This window comes from Dendrobates tinctorius, unplaced genomic scaffold (genome assembly GCF_039654945.1).
Source record: "Dendrobates tinctorius isolate UK_male_01 unplaced genomic scaffold, ASM3965494v1 ptg000045l, whole genome shotgun sequence".
NCBI classification, from domain to species: domain Eukaryota; kingdom Metazoa; phylum Chordata; class Amphibia; order Anura; family Dendrobatidae; genus Dendrobates; species Dendrobates tinctorius.
Window position 1 is genome coordinate 10713038 of NW_027361713.1, and position 14742 is coordinate 10727779.

Below are 14742 nucleotides of genomic sequence, written 5' to 3' on the forward strand. Positions count from 1 at the left end.
AGATAATCAGGAAAGTTGAAGCATGCAGGCATAAACAGGAAATCAGACGGGCAGAGATTCGCTGTGAAGTCTGGCGGTGAAAAGGCTCCTAGCCCTGGCCATGGTGTGGCACAGTGGCATAATGGCGGTGGAATGGCCACGATCGACAGTAACAGGGGCTTCTTATACATAACAAAGAAAGCTGCATCTTGCTGCAGTGGGTGTTTTCATCATGATCTACAGAAACATATTTTAGAACAAAGAATATAATGACATAATACGAAAACATTAACGTTTCCCCAAACAACATTAAAACCCATAGAATTCAATATTCTCTCTAGCTACTGTTATTAATCTTATCACTACTTTCAGGCTTGATCCATAAATTCAGGCATTTGACATTTTAAAGAGTTTGTTCTTTTTACCAACATTATCACGTATACACACACTGACCATATATTTGTTAACCCTATTCCCCTATTGATCCAATTTTCCTTTATGCAAGCCTGCCAGGGTTGATAGCAGACATGTTCTCTTTTCACATACTCCATTTCAAAGTACATCTTTTTAGTTCTTTTGTAAAAGTAGAAACTTTGACAAGATGGCTGCAGGAATTCATCATGGCCGCTCAGTATATTATAGCTGACCATTTATCTAATATATAAAGCTCAAAGTGTGTATGTATGTGTATATGTTCGGGATAGGCATCCGTACCGTCGCAGCTACAGCCACAAAAGTTGGCACAGTCACACGTCTGGACCCCGCGAGTGTCCTAAGCTATGTTGTGAGGCGAAATTTTAACCCTGCACGTTCCAATTCACCAAACAACTTTGCCTATGTCTACATAATGGGGGAAAAAGTGTGTGCGCGTCAAGCCCCGCCCCTCATTATGATGTCATAATGCCGATATCTACATAATAGGGAAAAAGTGTGTGCGTATCAAGCCCCGCCCCTCATTATGATGTCATAATGGTGGACTATGGGATGGAGGATGTGTGATGGGTATATGGGCACTGGACTATGGGATGGAGGATATGTATGACGGGTATATGGGCACGGGACTATGGGATGGAGGATGTGTGATGGGTATATGGGCACTGGACTATGGGATGGAGGATATATGATGGGTATATGGGCACAGGACTATAAGATGGAGGATATGTATGACTGGTATATGGGCATGGGTATATGGGCATGGGACTATGAGATGAAGGATGTGTGATGGGTATATGGGCACTCGACTATGGGATGGCGAATATGTATGATGGGTATATGGGCATGGGACTATGGGATGGAGGATGTATATGGGCACGGGCCTATGGGATGGAGGATGTGTGATGGGTATATGGGTACGGGCCTATGGGATCTTGGATATGTATGATGGGTATATGGGCACGGGACTATGGGATGGAGGATAATTATTTGTTATAACTAACCACAGTTAGTTACTATGCCCGGGCAGCGCCGGGCTCTTCAGCTAATAAAAAAAAAAAATTATATATATATATATAAAAAATATTATCTCTCTCACACACACACACACACACACACACACACACACACACACACACACACCTGAATGTGTGTGTATCACCATCCAATCACGAAGCAGCAGAGTGGGACGCGGTTGGAGAGGGGCCGAATAGTGCCGGCACCTCCCAGCCCTGTCCCGGCTCAGTCGGCGCTCCCTGTCGCCAACTGCGCTATCCCCCTCTCCCCTGCAGCTTCCCGGCCTAAATTTAGTCCCCGGCTTTTACTGCGGCCTACTACAGTGCTAGGCCATGGCCCCCCCCCCGCAGGCCACCCAATCACATGCGCTGCAGCTCCGCTCTTGCTCCGCCCACTCCGGCCGAACGAACAATCTGCGCACCTCTCTCTCCTGGTCCCGGTGTCACCACGTGTGGTGCATAGAGAGTGGGGCTGTAGAGGGAGGGAGCGGGAGAGCAGGGCTGTGAAGGAAGAGAATGGGGCTGTGGATGGGGGAGAGCAGGGCTGTGAAGGAAGAGAGCGGGGCTGTTGAGGGAGAGCAGGGCTGTGGAGGGACACCGGGACATGGATGTAGAGCGCGTCTGCGGAGGGATAGAACAGGACGGCGGGTGGAGAGTGGGGATGTTAAGGAAGACAGTGGGACCCACAGTTGGGTACTATGCCCTTCAGTCACTTCAACAATGAAATGGTCCCAAAAAAAAAAAATTGAGAAAAATGAAATTGCTGCCACATTTTTAACCTTTCTAACATCATAAGAAAAAAAGATGTTGAAAAATTGATGTTGGCGTAAACTAAACACATGAATAATGTTAATAACTATTTTGTATGGTATGATTTTCCTGGTGTAATGGCATAAAAATTCACATTTTAAAAACTGCTAAATTTTGTTATAAATCAGATTTTTTTTTTTCCATATTCCTAAATGCAAAAAAATATTGACCGGAGTTTGCTACTAAAACGTAAACTACAATATGCCATAATAAAAAGTCTGTATATAAAGTGACACATGTCAGTACTGAAAAATCTGTCCTGCTCAGTGATGTGAAAAGAGAAAAGGATCTTTTTTTTTTTTTTTTTTTTTTTTTGAAATACCCTAATTCTGCTTTTTTTAATTTGTAAATTCAAGAAAACGATTTGAGCAGCAGCAAAAATTGTTAGAAGAAGAAAGAAAACGGCGACAATTTGAAGAACAGAAGCAGAAGTTAAGATTGCTAAGCAGTGTGAAACCCAAAGTAAGATTTTTAGATTTGTAGTTGTATAAACCCGGGAATATCTGATCTTCAGTTCTAAACTGTGAAACAGAGCAAGTTAGAAAAATAGATTTTTTGGGTTATCTGTTTCTCATAGTTTTCATTGGGTGGGGGGGCACAAAACCATGGGATAGTCTGCTGCCATCTGAAGGCTGACAATTATTGCAATTTAAATAAAATTGGCTGCTCTCCAGCAGACTACCTTGTCACCCACAGGAGTCGGGCTTCCTCCATTTTGTGAGAAAGCAGTAGGAGAAAAAGCAGACAAAAGAATTAAAGGCCCCGTCACACATAGCGATCTCGCTAGCGAGATCGCTGCTGAGTCACAATTTTTGTGACACAACAGCAATCTCACCAGCGAGATCGCCGTGTGTAACAGCGATCAGCGACCGGCCCCCCTTTCGGGATCGCTGCTGGAAAGGCCAGGAATTTTTTTTTGGTCGCTGGTCTCCCGATTGGCCACCACGCATCGCTGTGTGTGACAGGCGGGAGACCAGCGAACTGCTGGTAACTAATGTACACATCGGGTATCCAAGGGACGTGCATCCCTTAGATACCCGATGTGTACGTTAGTTACCAGCGCGCTGATGCAGGGAGCTGGTAACTAACGTACACATTGGTTATCTAGGGACACACGTCCCTTGGATACCCGCTGTGTACGTTAGTTACCAGCTTCGTGCATCAGCGCGCTGGTTACTAACGTGCACAGTGACGCTGGGCATCGCTGTGCTGATCGCTGGTGAAGCTGTCTGTTTGACAGCTCACCAGCGATCACATAGCGATTCACCAGCGATCCTGACACATTGATATCGTTGTCAGGATCGCTGGTGAGTCGCTATGTGTGACTCTAGCCTAAGACAAGAAGGAAAATCTATCTGCACTCCCAACAGGGCAACCAAGGGGAGAATTTTGTGTCTCCCAATTAAGATTGTCCTCCCGTACTTTGGACATACGGGGAAGAGGAAAACAGTTATAGCTAAGGGGGAGATAAACGAATTACACCATCCTTTGAAGCCAGGACTACCTGTTGTGTACAAGTAATTAAACAGGATATCATTTGTGGGAAACTGCCACATCCTTGATTAAAAGGAATTTTTCTCAACGTATTCTACACAGTCCGACTCCGGGGTTCATATATGTTCTGTTATTTGTTTCCGGTCATGGATCACACTCCTTGGATAGCTCCAGGCTTTTTATTACATGAGACTTGTCATACATTACTCCATTACAAGATGTCTGCTAACAACAACTAACCAACAAGTTCTTACACTCAATGGTACACTCATCAAAGTAGTGAGACCCCTATAGGCCATATCAACATATAACATATAGCTGCAATATAGGAATATTGGGGTTATTGATCGGATATTTATGGGATATAGATTTTCAGCGTCCTAACAAAGGGACGGACGTGACGCATTAACTCGCATCACTGTATGGCCACTAGAATCCAAGTGAATAACAGCTCAATAGATGGGGCTATACCTGTACTATTTGATCTCAAAGATATCTTGTAAGTTGGGGATTTCTTAAAATCTTGAAGGATGTGAACATCTCCAAAGCAGACACACATGAGGTAATCAAGCGGAGGAGTGTGAGCATAACTGCTAATAAAAAGCAGAATCGGTGTTTCAGACTTTGTCAGTACCTAGTAAGACCTTGTTCACTGTGAAGACTCTGTACATTTGCCAGTCAAAGAACTTCCCTTCTCTAAGCTCTGAGTCATTTCTGTGACCAAGTCTTAGTAAGTTTCTTGTCTTATCCTTTTATGTAATTGTATATATCATTGTTTTTGTATCTTTTTTTTTTTTAATATATATATATATATATATATATATATATATATATATATATATATAAGCACTGCCTATCTTTCTGGATTAAATATAAAGTTTAATAGATCTGTTCCTCTTGCTTTGTACACAGCATCCCAAAGCCATATGGTTACCTGTAATGGGCTTCCAATCTGCTTTTAAAACAATTGGGGTGGCAGCTAATATAATCCATATTTCATGCTTTGAAATCAGTTGTATGTATACAATGATCTCACGCTGTGTTCACCAATTATCGGCCTAGCAGTAGAAATAGCCACATCCTGATGGTAATCGTTGGTCAACTGCATAATTGTCCTGACGATAGGGGGCAGCAGAATGCTGTTCGTGGCGAAAAGGTAACAGCGGTGGATGTGCACGACCCCGTCGGCAGTGATTTTTCACAGTACCCAAAAATCCGCTTTTCTTGTTCGTCTCATTGGGGGATGCAGAAACATGGTGCATCCTAAAGCAGTCCCTAGGGTGGGAAAATAATTAAATATCATAATGTTACCATCCAATTTTTCTGTCTTAATTTAGGGAAGTCTGGGCTACTGCTGTCTGCACTGTCTTCCTATTGAGTCTCTCAACTAGATAGTACCTGGCAAAAGGAAGGCAAAATATTGCCTTCTTTAAGGTAAAAACTTAAAATCCCCTAAGGGAGGAAGGATGGAAGTGGCCTCAACACTATCTTATCCTGAAGCAGAATAAGGTGAGGCATGCAAAATGCAAAAGCTGCCAGCTCCAAAACCCTCCTGAAAGAAGTAGTGGCTATAAAGAAAGCTACTGTGTAAGAAACAAAATGTGTAGAGACCTCTCTAATGGTCTAAAAAGGTGAAGACTGAAGGATCTTCAAAACAAGATAAGGTCCGAAGGCCCTAGAGGTGTCAGGTTGGTCTAGCGTGGGCTACTCCTTGGGTGCAAATTTTAACCTGGGCTTTAAATGCCAGATTCTTCAGAAATAAAATAGCCGGGGCGAACACCTGATCCTTGAGGGAGTTAAGCGTCAGCCTTTCCTCCAAACCGGACTGTAAGAAGAACAGTGCTGGCAAAAAAAAAGACATTGTCAAAGAACTGGAAGACTCACACCAATGAAAATAAGCCTTCCAAGTTTGATGGTAGACTTACGAGGATGGCTTCAGGCTCTGATCATAGTCTGGATGGCTGACTTGGACCCAACACCCTCAAAATCGCGGCTTCAACAGCGATGCCGTCAAATTCAACTACTGTAAATTCTGATGATAGAACGGACCCTATGACAGAAGATCTGGGTAGCCCAGGAGTGTCCATAGAACATGTGGCAGGAGATTTCCATCTGAATACAAGGCCCTCGAGGCCAGTCTTGAACAATGAGTGACAAACTTCTTCTGCCATGATCTTAGAAATCTGTGTAGAGGTGGGGGAAAAAAAAAGTAAAGCAAAGATGCCTGGGACTGCCTTAAGGTCCCAGCATCTTGCCACAAACTTCAGCACCTTGTGGTTTAGCCTTGCTGCAAGCAGATCAACAACCAGTGTACCGCACCGCTAACAAACCTGCCTGGACACTTCTGTATAAAGAGCCCACGCTCCTGTCGCTATCTGTTGTCGACTCAAAATGTCTGCTTCCCAATTGTCCACCCCGGATATATGAACTTCTTGAACTTCAGAGATTAAAGGAACCTTGTCCTCTGCCCATTTCAGAATTCTTTTGACCTCTCCGATGGTGCATGGACTTCGTGTGTACCCTCCTGACGATTGATATGGGCCTCAGCCTTGGCGTTATCTGATTAAATCCTAATCAGCAACCTACTGAGTAAGTGCTGCCAATGCAGTCATGCCAGAATGAATGCTCTAAGCTCCAGCATATTGGAAGAATGCTCTCCTGGCTGCTCCACACCTCCTAAACCATCAGGTGACTAAATACTGCTCTCCAACCTGTAAGACCTGCATACAGTTGTGGGCAAAAGTATTGACACCCCTGCAATTCTGTCAGATAATACTCAGTTTCTTCCTGAAAATGATTGCAAACACAAATTCTTTGGTATTATTATTTTCATTTAATTTGTCTTAAATGAAAAAACACAAAAGAGAATGAAGCAAAAAGCAAAACATTGATCATTTCACACAAAACTCCAAAAATGGGCAAGACAAAAGTATTGGCATCCTCAGCCTAATACTTGGTTGCACAACCTTTAGCCAAAATAACCGACCAACCGCTTCCGGTAACATCAATGAGTTTCTTACAATGCTCTGCTGGAATTTTAGACCATTCTTCTTTGGCAAACTGCTCCAGGTCCCTGATATTTGAAGGGTGCCTTCTCCAAACTGCCATTTTTAGATCTCTCCACAGGTGTTCTATGGGATTCCGGTCTGGACTCATTGCTGGCCACCTTAGAAGTCTCCAGTGCTTTCTCTCAAACCATTTTCTAGTGCTTTTTGAAGTGTGTTTTGGATCATTGTCCTGCTGGAAGACCCATGACCTCTGAGGGAGACCCAGCTTTCTCACACTGAGCCCTACATTATGCTGCAAAATTTGTTGGTAGTTTTCAGACTTCATAATGCCATGCACACGGTCAAGCAGTCCAGTGCCAGAGGCAGCAAAGCAACCCCAAAACATCAAGGAACCTCTGCCATGTTTCACTGTAGGGACCGTGTTCTTTTCTTTGAATGCCTCTACCTTGATGCCTTTGCCCAAAAAGCTTTGTCTCATCTACTTTTGTCTCATCTGACCAGAGAACATTCTTCCAAAACATTTTAGGCTTTTTCAGGTAAGTTTTGGCAAACTCCAGCCTGGCTTTTTTATGTCTCGGTGTAAGAAGTGGGGTCTTCCTGGGTCTCCTACCATACAGTCCCTTTTCATTCAGACGCCGACGGATAGTACGGGTTGACACTGTTGTACCCTCGGACTGCAAGGCAGCTTGAACTTGTTTGGATGTTAGTCGAGATTCTTTATCCAACATCCGCACAATCTTGCGTTGAAATCTCTTGTCAATTTTTCTTTTCCGTCCACATCTAGGGAGGTTAGCCACAGTGCCATGGGCTTTAAACTTCTTGATGACACTGCGCACGGTAGACACAGGAACATTCAGGTCTTTGGAGATGGACTTGTAGCCTTGAGATTGCTCATGCTTCCTCACAATTTGGTTTCTCAAGTCCTCAGATAGTTCTTTGGTCTTCTTTCTTTTCTCCATGCTCAGTGTGGTACACACAAGGACACAGGACAGAGGTTGAGTCAACTTTAATCCATGTCAACTGGCTGCAAGTGTGATTTAGTTATTGCAAACACCTGTTAGGTGCCACAGGTAAGTTACAGGTGCTGTTAATTACACAAATTAGAGAAGCATCACATGATTTTTCGAACAGTGCCAATACTTTTGTCCACCCTCTTTTTTATGTTTGGTGTGGAATTATATCCAATTTGGCTTTAGGACAATTCTTTTTGTGTTTTTTCATTTAAGACAAATTAAATAAAGATAATAATACCAAAGAATTTGTGTTTGCAATCATTTTCAGGAAGAAACTGAGTATTATCTGACAGAATTGCAGGGGTGTCAATACTTTTGGCCACAACAGTATGTGTTGAGAACCTTCCACTGAATGGGGCGACCTTGCGTTAGCAGGGGAGATCTCAACTGCAACCGGAGAGACTGGCGACACCTGAAGGGGAGCTGAATGGGCCAATCCAGTGACTGTATTGACCTGGTCAACAGTGTGCTCAGTTTCGGTACAAACCTCTACAAAACAAACAGAATTGTTTTGAATATTGCCACCATCTTTACTAAGATTTTCTTGCAAAACCGGAGGGAATGTCTGTTGGACGTTTCAAGGTTCTGATGGAAGACTGCAGTGTAATTCTCTTCTATTCTCTTGGAAAACTGACGCTTGAACAGTGTCAAACACTATTCCCAGAAACTGTAGTCTCTGTGTCGGGACAAAAACTGACTTTGTCCTGTTAATAACCCATCCAAATTGGTCAAGGGCCTGAAGAATTAGCTGCTTGCTCTCAAGGTTCTGAGCAAAGGAAGTTGCTTCAACTAGAATATTGTCCAGACAGAGGAATCTTTGTAAATTCTCTGGGTGCTGTGACCAGCCCCAAAGTGAGAGCCCTGAGCTGAAACTGATATTCGCAAAGAAAATGCTGATGGACTGGAAATATTGATACATGTAGATAAGCATCCTGACTATTTACTAGAGATGTAAACTCCCTGGTCTTCATGGACGCGATCACTGACTCCAACTTGAAGTGACGGAGTAGAACTCGCCTGTTCAGGCACCTTAAATCTAGAATCTGCCTCACTGAGCCATCCCTCTTGGGGATGAATAAGCTTAACACCCTTTGAAATGCACTGGAAAGGGAACTCTGGTAATTACTCCTGCGTGGAGCAGGGAAGCTATCACCTGGTCATAAACTGCTTTCATTCTCCAGGAAACTGGTGGATGGGAATAGAAAAAGCGATCTATGAGCAGGGTAGTATATTCTATTTTGTAGTTAGAAGAGACTGACCGCAACCAGCCATGCTTCCTGAAAAAGGAGTAGATGGCCACCAACCCGGGAGAAATCCCTGAGCGGGGGCCAACCGTCAAGCAGTGACCCTTCTGTTGCCTTTGGACCCAGCAGGCTTGGCTCCTGATCCGGGAGGGCGACTGGCTGTAAATAGTCTAAAGGGAGCTCTTCTGGATTTATCGGAGACCCTGGGTCTGATCTAACGACACAGTTCTGGCCCTGGATACTGACTAAAAGGAAAGAACTGCAGAGCCCTTTGTTTCCTAAAAGGATGACCAGCCTTGGATTGCGGAAGCGAGGTTCTTCTGCCACCAGTTTCATCAGAAATGTTCTCGTCGAGTCTGGTTCCAAACGGGAGATCCCTAAAACGACAGTCCTGTAAGAGATTTCTTTGACACAATGTCTGCCTTCCATACATTGACCCATAGCATGCAACAAATTACTTGCCGCCTGAGTAATGCATCTAAGTCTGCTGAACACCTCGTAATTTGATTCACAATGTCAGCTAAATCCAGAGAACCAGCACAAAAACCTTTTGTTGCAAATGTCTAGCCCAAGCTATAGAATATCTAGATACCCAAGTGGCAAAAAAAGCCAGACAAAGGGCAAAACCCGTCTCCCCAAAGGCAGGCTTCGCCACAGACTCTATACGTCTGTCTGTGCGATCCTTAAGAGCCGCAATCGCAGCAAGAGACCGAGTAGTAACCTTCAATAGGCGAGACACTGGAGTGTCTACCACAGGCAGAGCAAATCAACAAGCCACTAGCTCTGCTGAAAAGGGATATAACCCCTCCATGCAGCAATGCTTTTGGAAGTGTTTGGGTGTCCCCATGCTGTCTGTAATAGCCCCACGCTTCAGTGATAGAGGGGGAGCGCTGCTGACCCTCCTAGAGGAGTTAGCAGCTGACACCAAGGTGTCCACCATCTCTCTCAACCTTCCTACTTTGGAGGGTCTAGATCAGACTCTGAACTGGAGTCAGATTATTAGCACTGAAGGGAGAGCACCACCTGAAGAGAGGGGAAAAAACCTAGACTCCTCCCCTGTGAAGATGACCTGGATGAAGAGGTAAATGGAGCCCGCCTAGATGGCAGTCTTGATTGGCCATATTGAAGTACAGTAGCCGGGGGGGGGGGGGTTCAGACTCGCTTGCCACTGAATTTAGAACCCATGGGGCGGTAGTAGTGACTGGCAATTACTCCACAACTGTAAACAGCATCTTACACACCTTTGGTTAGTTTGGAAACAGACTGAGCTAAATCACGAGCCCTGGCAGGCGGGGACATATATTCTTTTCAGAACTTAAAAGGATTCCTTGGGGAGATACCAGCAAGGGAAGAGGGGGAGGGGTACAGGCGACACAATAGGCCACATAGGCTGTCCAGTGGAAAACTCATTTATTACAGGTAACACAAGGATAAGTGACTTGTGAAGGCTTCTAATGACATGGTTATACTTCACTGTCCTGAAGACCAGACTTCCCCTGTATTCTGATCTATGAACACGCTTCTATTTGGGGCGGTTGACAAGTGCTAGTTGGCTTACAGAACTCCACCCCCAGTACCTGATTACCGGCTGTGTCAATGTAGATTGGTCCGGCCAAACCAATGCTAGAAAATAAGGACTGAACAATTACAGCCTGTACTTTGTTGCTACACGTGTGAAACGGTGCACAAGTACATTCTTTATCCTGAGAGACCTTTACCTAAAAAAAAAGAAAAAACAGTCAACACCTAACCTAAGACAGGTCTGAGACAGACCTCGCCTCCAACTGACAATACAGAAAACTGAGGAAGCCTAACCCACCAGCCTAGGTATGGTCTGTTGAGGAGGAGCCAATTTTATTTAATTTGCAATAATGTCATCCTCCAAGTGGAGGTCCCCCAAAAAGACGAATGTTAGTTCATTCTTGGTCTGTGTCTGTTTTTACCATCTGCCATCTGTTATTCTTGTATTTAAAAAAATAAATAAATCAGATAGGGATTTCCTGCCTTTCTCATAGTAGTCAGTCATAGAAGAAAGGACAGCACTCAGCAGCCTTCAATGTGCTGTTCTTATTCAGTTATTTTTTCCTTCCTATTTGTATGAATTCTGCCCACTAAATAGACAAGAATAAAACCTTTTTCCATTTCTATGTGTACCCTCAGTCGGCAAAAAAGCAGTTCTGAATAGTCCTGATTACTGTATGAAAAAACAAGCTTTGAATGCCTTGTTCCATGTACCTGTATTTAAATTTAGTTGCAGTTGTTACATATACTATATAATATTTCAGTGTACGTATGTAATTTTTTTTTTTCTTTACTTTTGAAGCCACTTATTTTTTCTGTAGTTCACCTTCTGGGTGCTGCCATATTAAAAATGCACACCTCTTTTCTATATTTCCTGCATAGAGGGTATAGAAGGTTGTGTTCTCTTCATGGCAGCTAAAATGATAGGATCTTTCTGTGACTGACTACTAATCATGGTAGCCTCCATGAAGTGATGGAGTGCAGCCCACTTCAGCAAAGACCAGGGAAGATGTGAATAGATCCTTATTTGTATATAATGGGGGAAATTTATTACAAGTGGAATATTTAAAATTAGTTTTGTCTGCATTGCTGCCATTTGCACCAAATGCATTAAACTGTTGCATGGTGTTTGATAACATTTAATATAAGATACTGCTCAAATTTTTTACATCATCCCTTGCTCGAAGAAAATTGTGACTGTTACGGCCACCCGGTCCCACGATACTTACCTGGGCTCCCGCCGTGTCTTTGCACTAGGTCTGCCTTGTATCTCGCCGCTACTTCCGGGTCCTCGGAGGGTCCAGTGCCCGCACATGCTCATGAGGTCCCGGCAGCGTGCTCCTTCTAAACGTGATACTGTGCGAGCGTTGTAACCCGGAAGCTCCGCCCTGTCATGGCGACCACTACCTGGTATATCAGACTGCCTTAAGCCCTGCGTAAGCGCCTGAGTATCGTCTGCTTGTCTGTGTGATACCGGTTGGTATTGCTGCAGACTTTCCCTGTATTCAGGTCCCCTCTGCCCTGTCCTCAACCCGGTACACTTCCCAGTGTGCGCTCTGCCCTGTCCTCAGCCCGGTACACTTCCCAGTGTGTGCTCTGCCCTGTCCTCAACCCGGTACACTTCCCAGTGTGCGCTCTGCCCTGTCTTCAGTCCGGTACACTTCCCAGTTTGTGTGCCCTTTCCTGTACCTGGCAAACCTCCAGCCTACACATTGCCCTGTCCCGGTTCCACTCTGAGATCCTAGTTTCATTCTGGCCCCATGTCTATTGTTTCCCTGATATTGTTCTCCTGCTCCTACTTCCAGTCCCAGTCTCTACCTTTCCAGTCCCTAACGCTCCCCTGATCTCTTCTGTTTCCGACGAGCCGGCCCTCTGGTGCCAGCTATTGTGGTATACTTTCCCCCTGGGTCTGCCCCAAACGCTCTCTGTATAGGGGTCGCTTCCACCCGGTCAGCTCGCTCAGGGACGGTTGGTTCTTTGATCCAGTGGGTCAACTCCAGGAATCGTGACAATTACTATTAAAGGAGTTCTACACAGTGTCTTATTTAAGTTATATGGTCTTTGTTAAAAAAAAAAACAAAAAAAAATAACAAAACACAACAGCATATAGTCACCTCCTATACTGGTGCAATTCCTGAGATGTTGGCGCTGGGTCTCAAACTTGAGTTACATCGTTATTAGAGAAGCTAACCCGAACAGTAAAGGTCAGCGTCCATACTTAAATAATTAAAAAATATGGTTTGACGACCCCTCTATTCTTGATAAACAGCCCTGCTGAAGCTGGTAGCTCAGGGTTGCTGCCCTGGCTCTGAGTTTTGCTTTGCTGGTTATCAAAAGTACAGGGGAACCCACTCCATTTTTTTTTTTTTAAATTATTTACACCTCTGGCTGATGAATCCTTCCTTCAGCCGCTCCTGCTTTCACTGTTATTAGCGGCAGCATGTGTAGGCTGATGGGAGCAGTAGTTCCATCAGCTGACCCCAATGACCGGAGGTAAACTTTTTATACCTCCGATCACAGCTGCATGCACATACTGTCTTTTGACAGCGTGAGAACTGTGGCTGTCTGATCGGCTGTGGCGGTCTGATGATTTTACCGCCGATCAGAATAGGTGTTTACCATCTTGTCATGCACATGACAGCGTGGCAAACACTGGATGTTCGGACCCACCATTCAAGTGAATGGGGTCCGGGTACTGTACTGGCACCTGAACCCAAACCATTTTGTAACTATTCTGCTGAACCCGAACATCCAGGTGTCCGCCCATCTCTAAGTGTTATGCATGTCTCCTTTCTACTAACTGCACCTTTAACCCAATTCCACCTGTACCCTCCCTTATCCTCCCCTCTTTTGAAGTCCACTCTGTCCATATTTACTCTCCCTCCAAGTGGCCGTCGGATACCAACCTCCGGGCCTGGCCACTGCCTTTATTGACCAGTTCTCCACCTGGCTTCCTCACTTTCTTTCCTCTGATATTCCCACTATCATCATGAGTGATTTCAACATCCCTACTGATACCCTTCAGTAAACAGCGTCCAAACTCCTGTCTCTTACTTCATCTTTTGGACTTTACTCAGTGGTTCTCCTCAGCCACCCACACAGACGGACATACATTAGACCTAGTTTTCACCCGTCTCTGCGCCCTAGCTAACTTCTCAACCTTCCCTCTTTCTCTGTCTGACCACCAATCTACTTACTTTCTCATCCCTGTCCTCACCTGCCAACGATGTCCAGCAACATGCACACCCCCCGCAGAATCCTCCCACAACACAAGACCGTGCCACTGCTTTCTACATTGCCACTCTCGCATCATCTATTGACACGGTCGCCCCTCTCATTTCATGTCAGAGTGCGACGTATCCATAGACAACCCTAGCACGATGGCATCACTAAAAAAGCTCTGGTAGGGTTGCAAAGTGGCGTTGGAAGAAATCAAAGTCGCAAGATTTCACTGCACTGAAGCAAGCAACACTCTTTCAAATCTGCCCTCTCCTCTGCTAAACAGGCCTACTTCACACCCCTCGTATGTTTCCTATCCTACAACAACAGTTATTCAAAACTTTTAACTTACTCCTCCACCCACCACTCTCCCCTACAACCCTCCTCATCTCTGCTGAGGACTTTGCCATACACTTCATAAATATCGACCAAACAAGGCAAATTTTTATTGTTCAACCATCACAACCCCTTTGTATACCATACCAATGCCCTTCCCCCATAACCTCCCTCTCCAACATCACTAAAGGGGAGCTTAATTGTCTCCTCTCGAAATCACACCTCACCACTTGTGTACTAGACCCTATCCCATCCCACCTCTTTCCCAACCTCATCACCACATTTATCCCATCCCTAACCCATCTCTTCAACCTATCATTAACTTCTGGTACCTTCCTTTCTGCTTTCAAACATGCCACAATCACGCCTATCCTTAAAAAGCCAACCCTCAACCCAACCGCTATGTCCAGCTATCACCCAATATCGCTGCTTTCATTCGCTTCCAAACTCATGGAGCAGCACGTCCATGCTGCACTTTCCTCCCACCTCTCATTTAACTTGCTGTTTGACAATCTACAATCTGGTTTCCGTCCCCATTATTCCACTGAGACTGCTCTGACCAGAATTACGAGCGACCTACTTACATCCAAGGCTAACTGACAATACTCTATTCTCCTCCTTTTAGACCTGTCCTCTGCTTTCGACACAGTTAATCACTGCCTCCTACTAC

General features: G+C 44.7%; 1 protein-coding gene across 3 annotated transcripts in view; it reads left to right on the forward strand.

The window, feature by feature from the left end:
- The window catches only part of SYNRG (synergin gamma), a 324950-nt gene that overhangs the window by 81786 nt on the left and 228422 nt on the right, over positions 1-14742 (forward strand). For all 3 annotated transcript variants that reach the window (XM_073575612.1, XM_073575614.1, XM_073575613.1), the window contains exon 5: positions 2594-2699. In XM_073575612.1, the coding sequence (XP_073431713.1) occupies positions 2594-2699 (106 nt within the window). The remainder of the gene's footprint in view (positions 1-2593; positions 2700-14742) is intronic.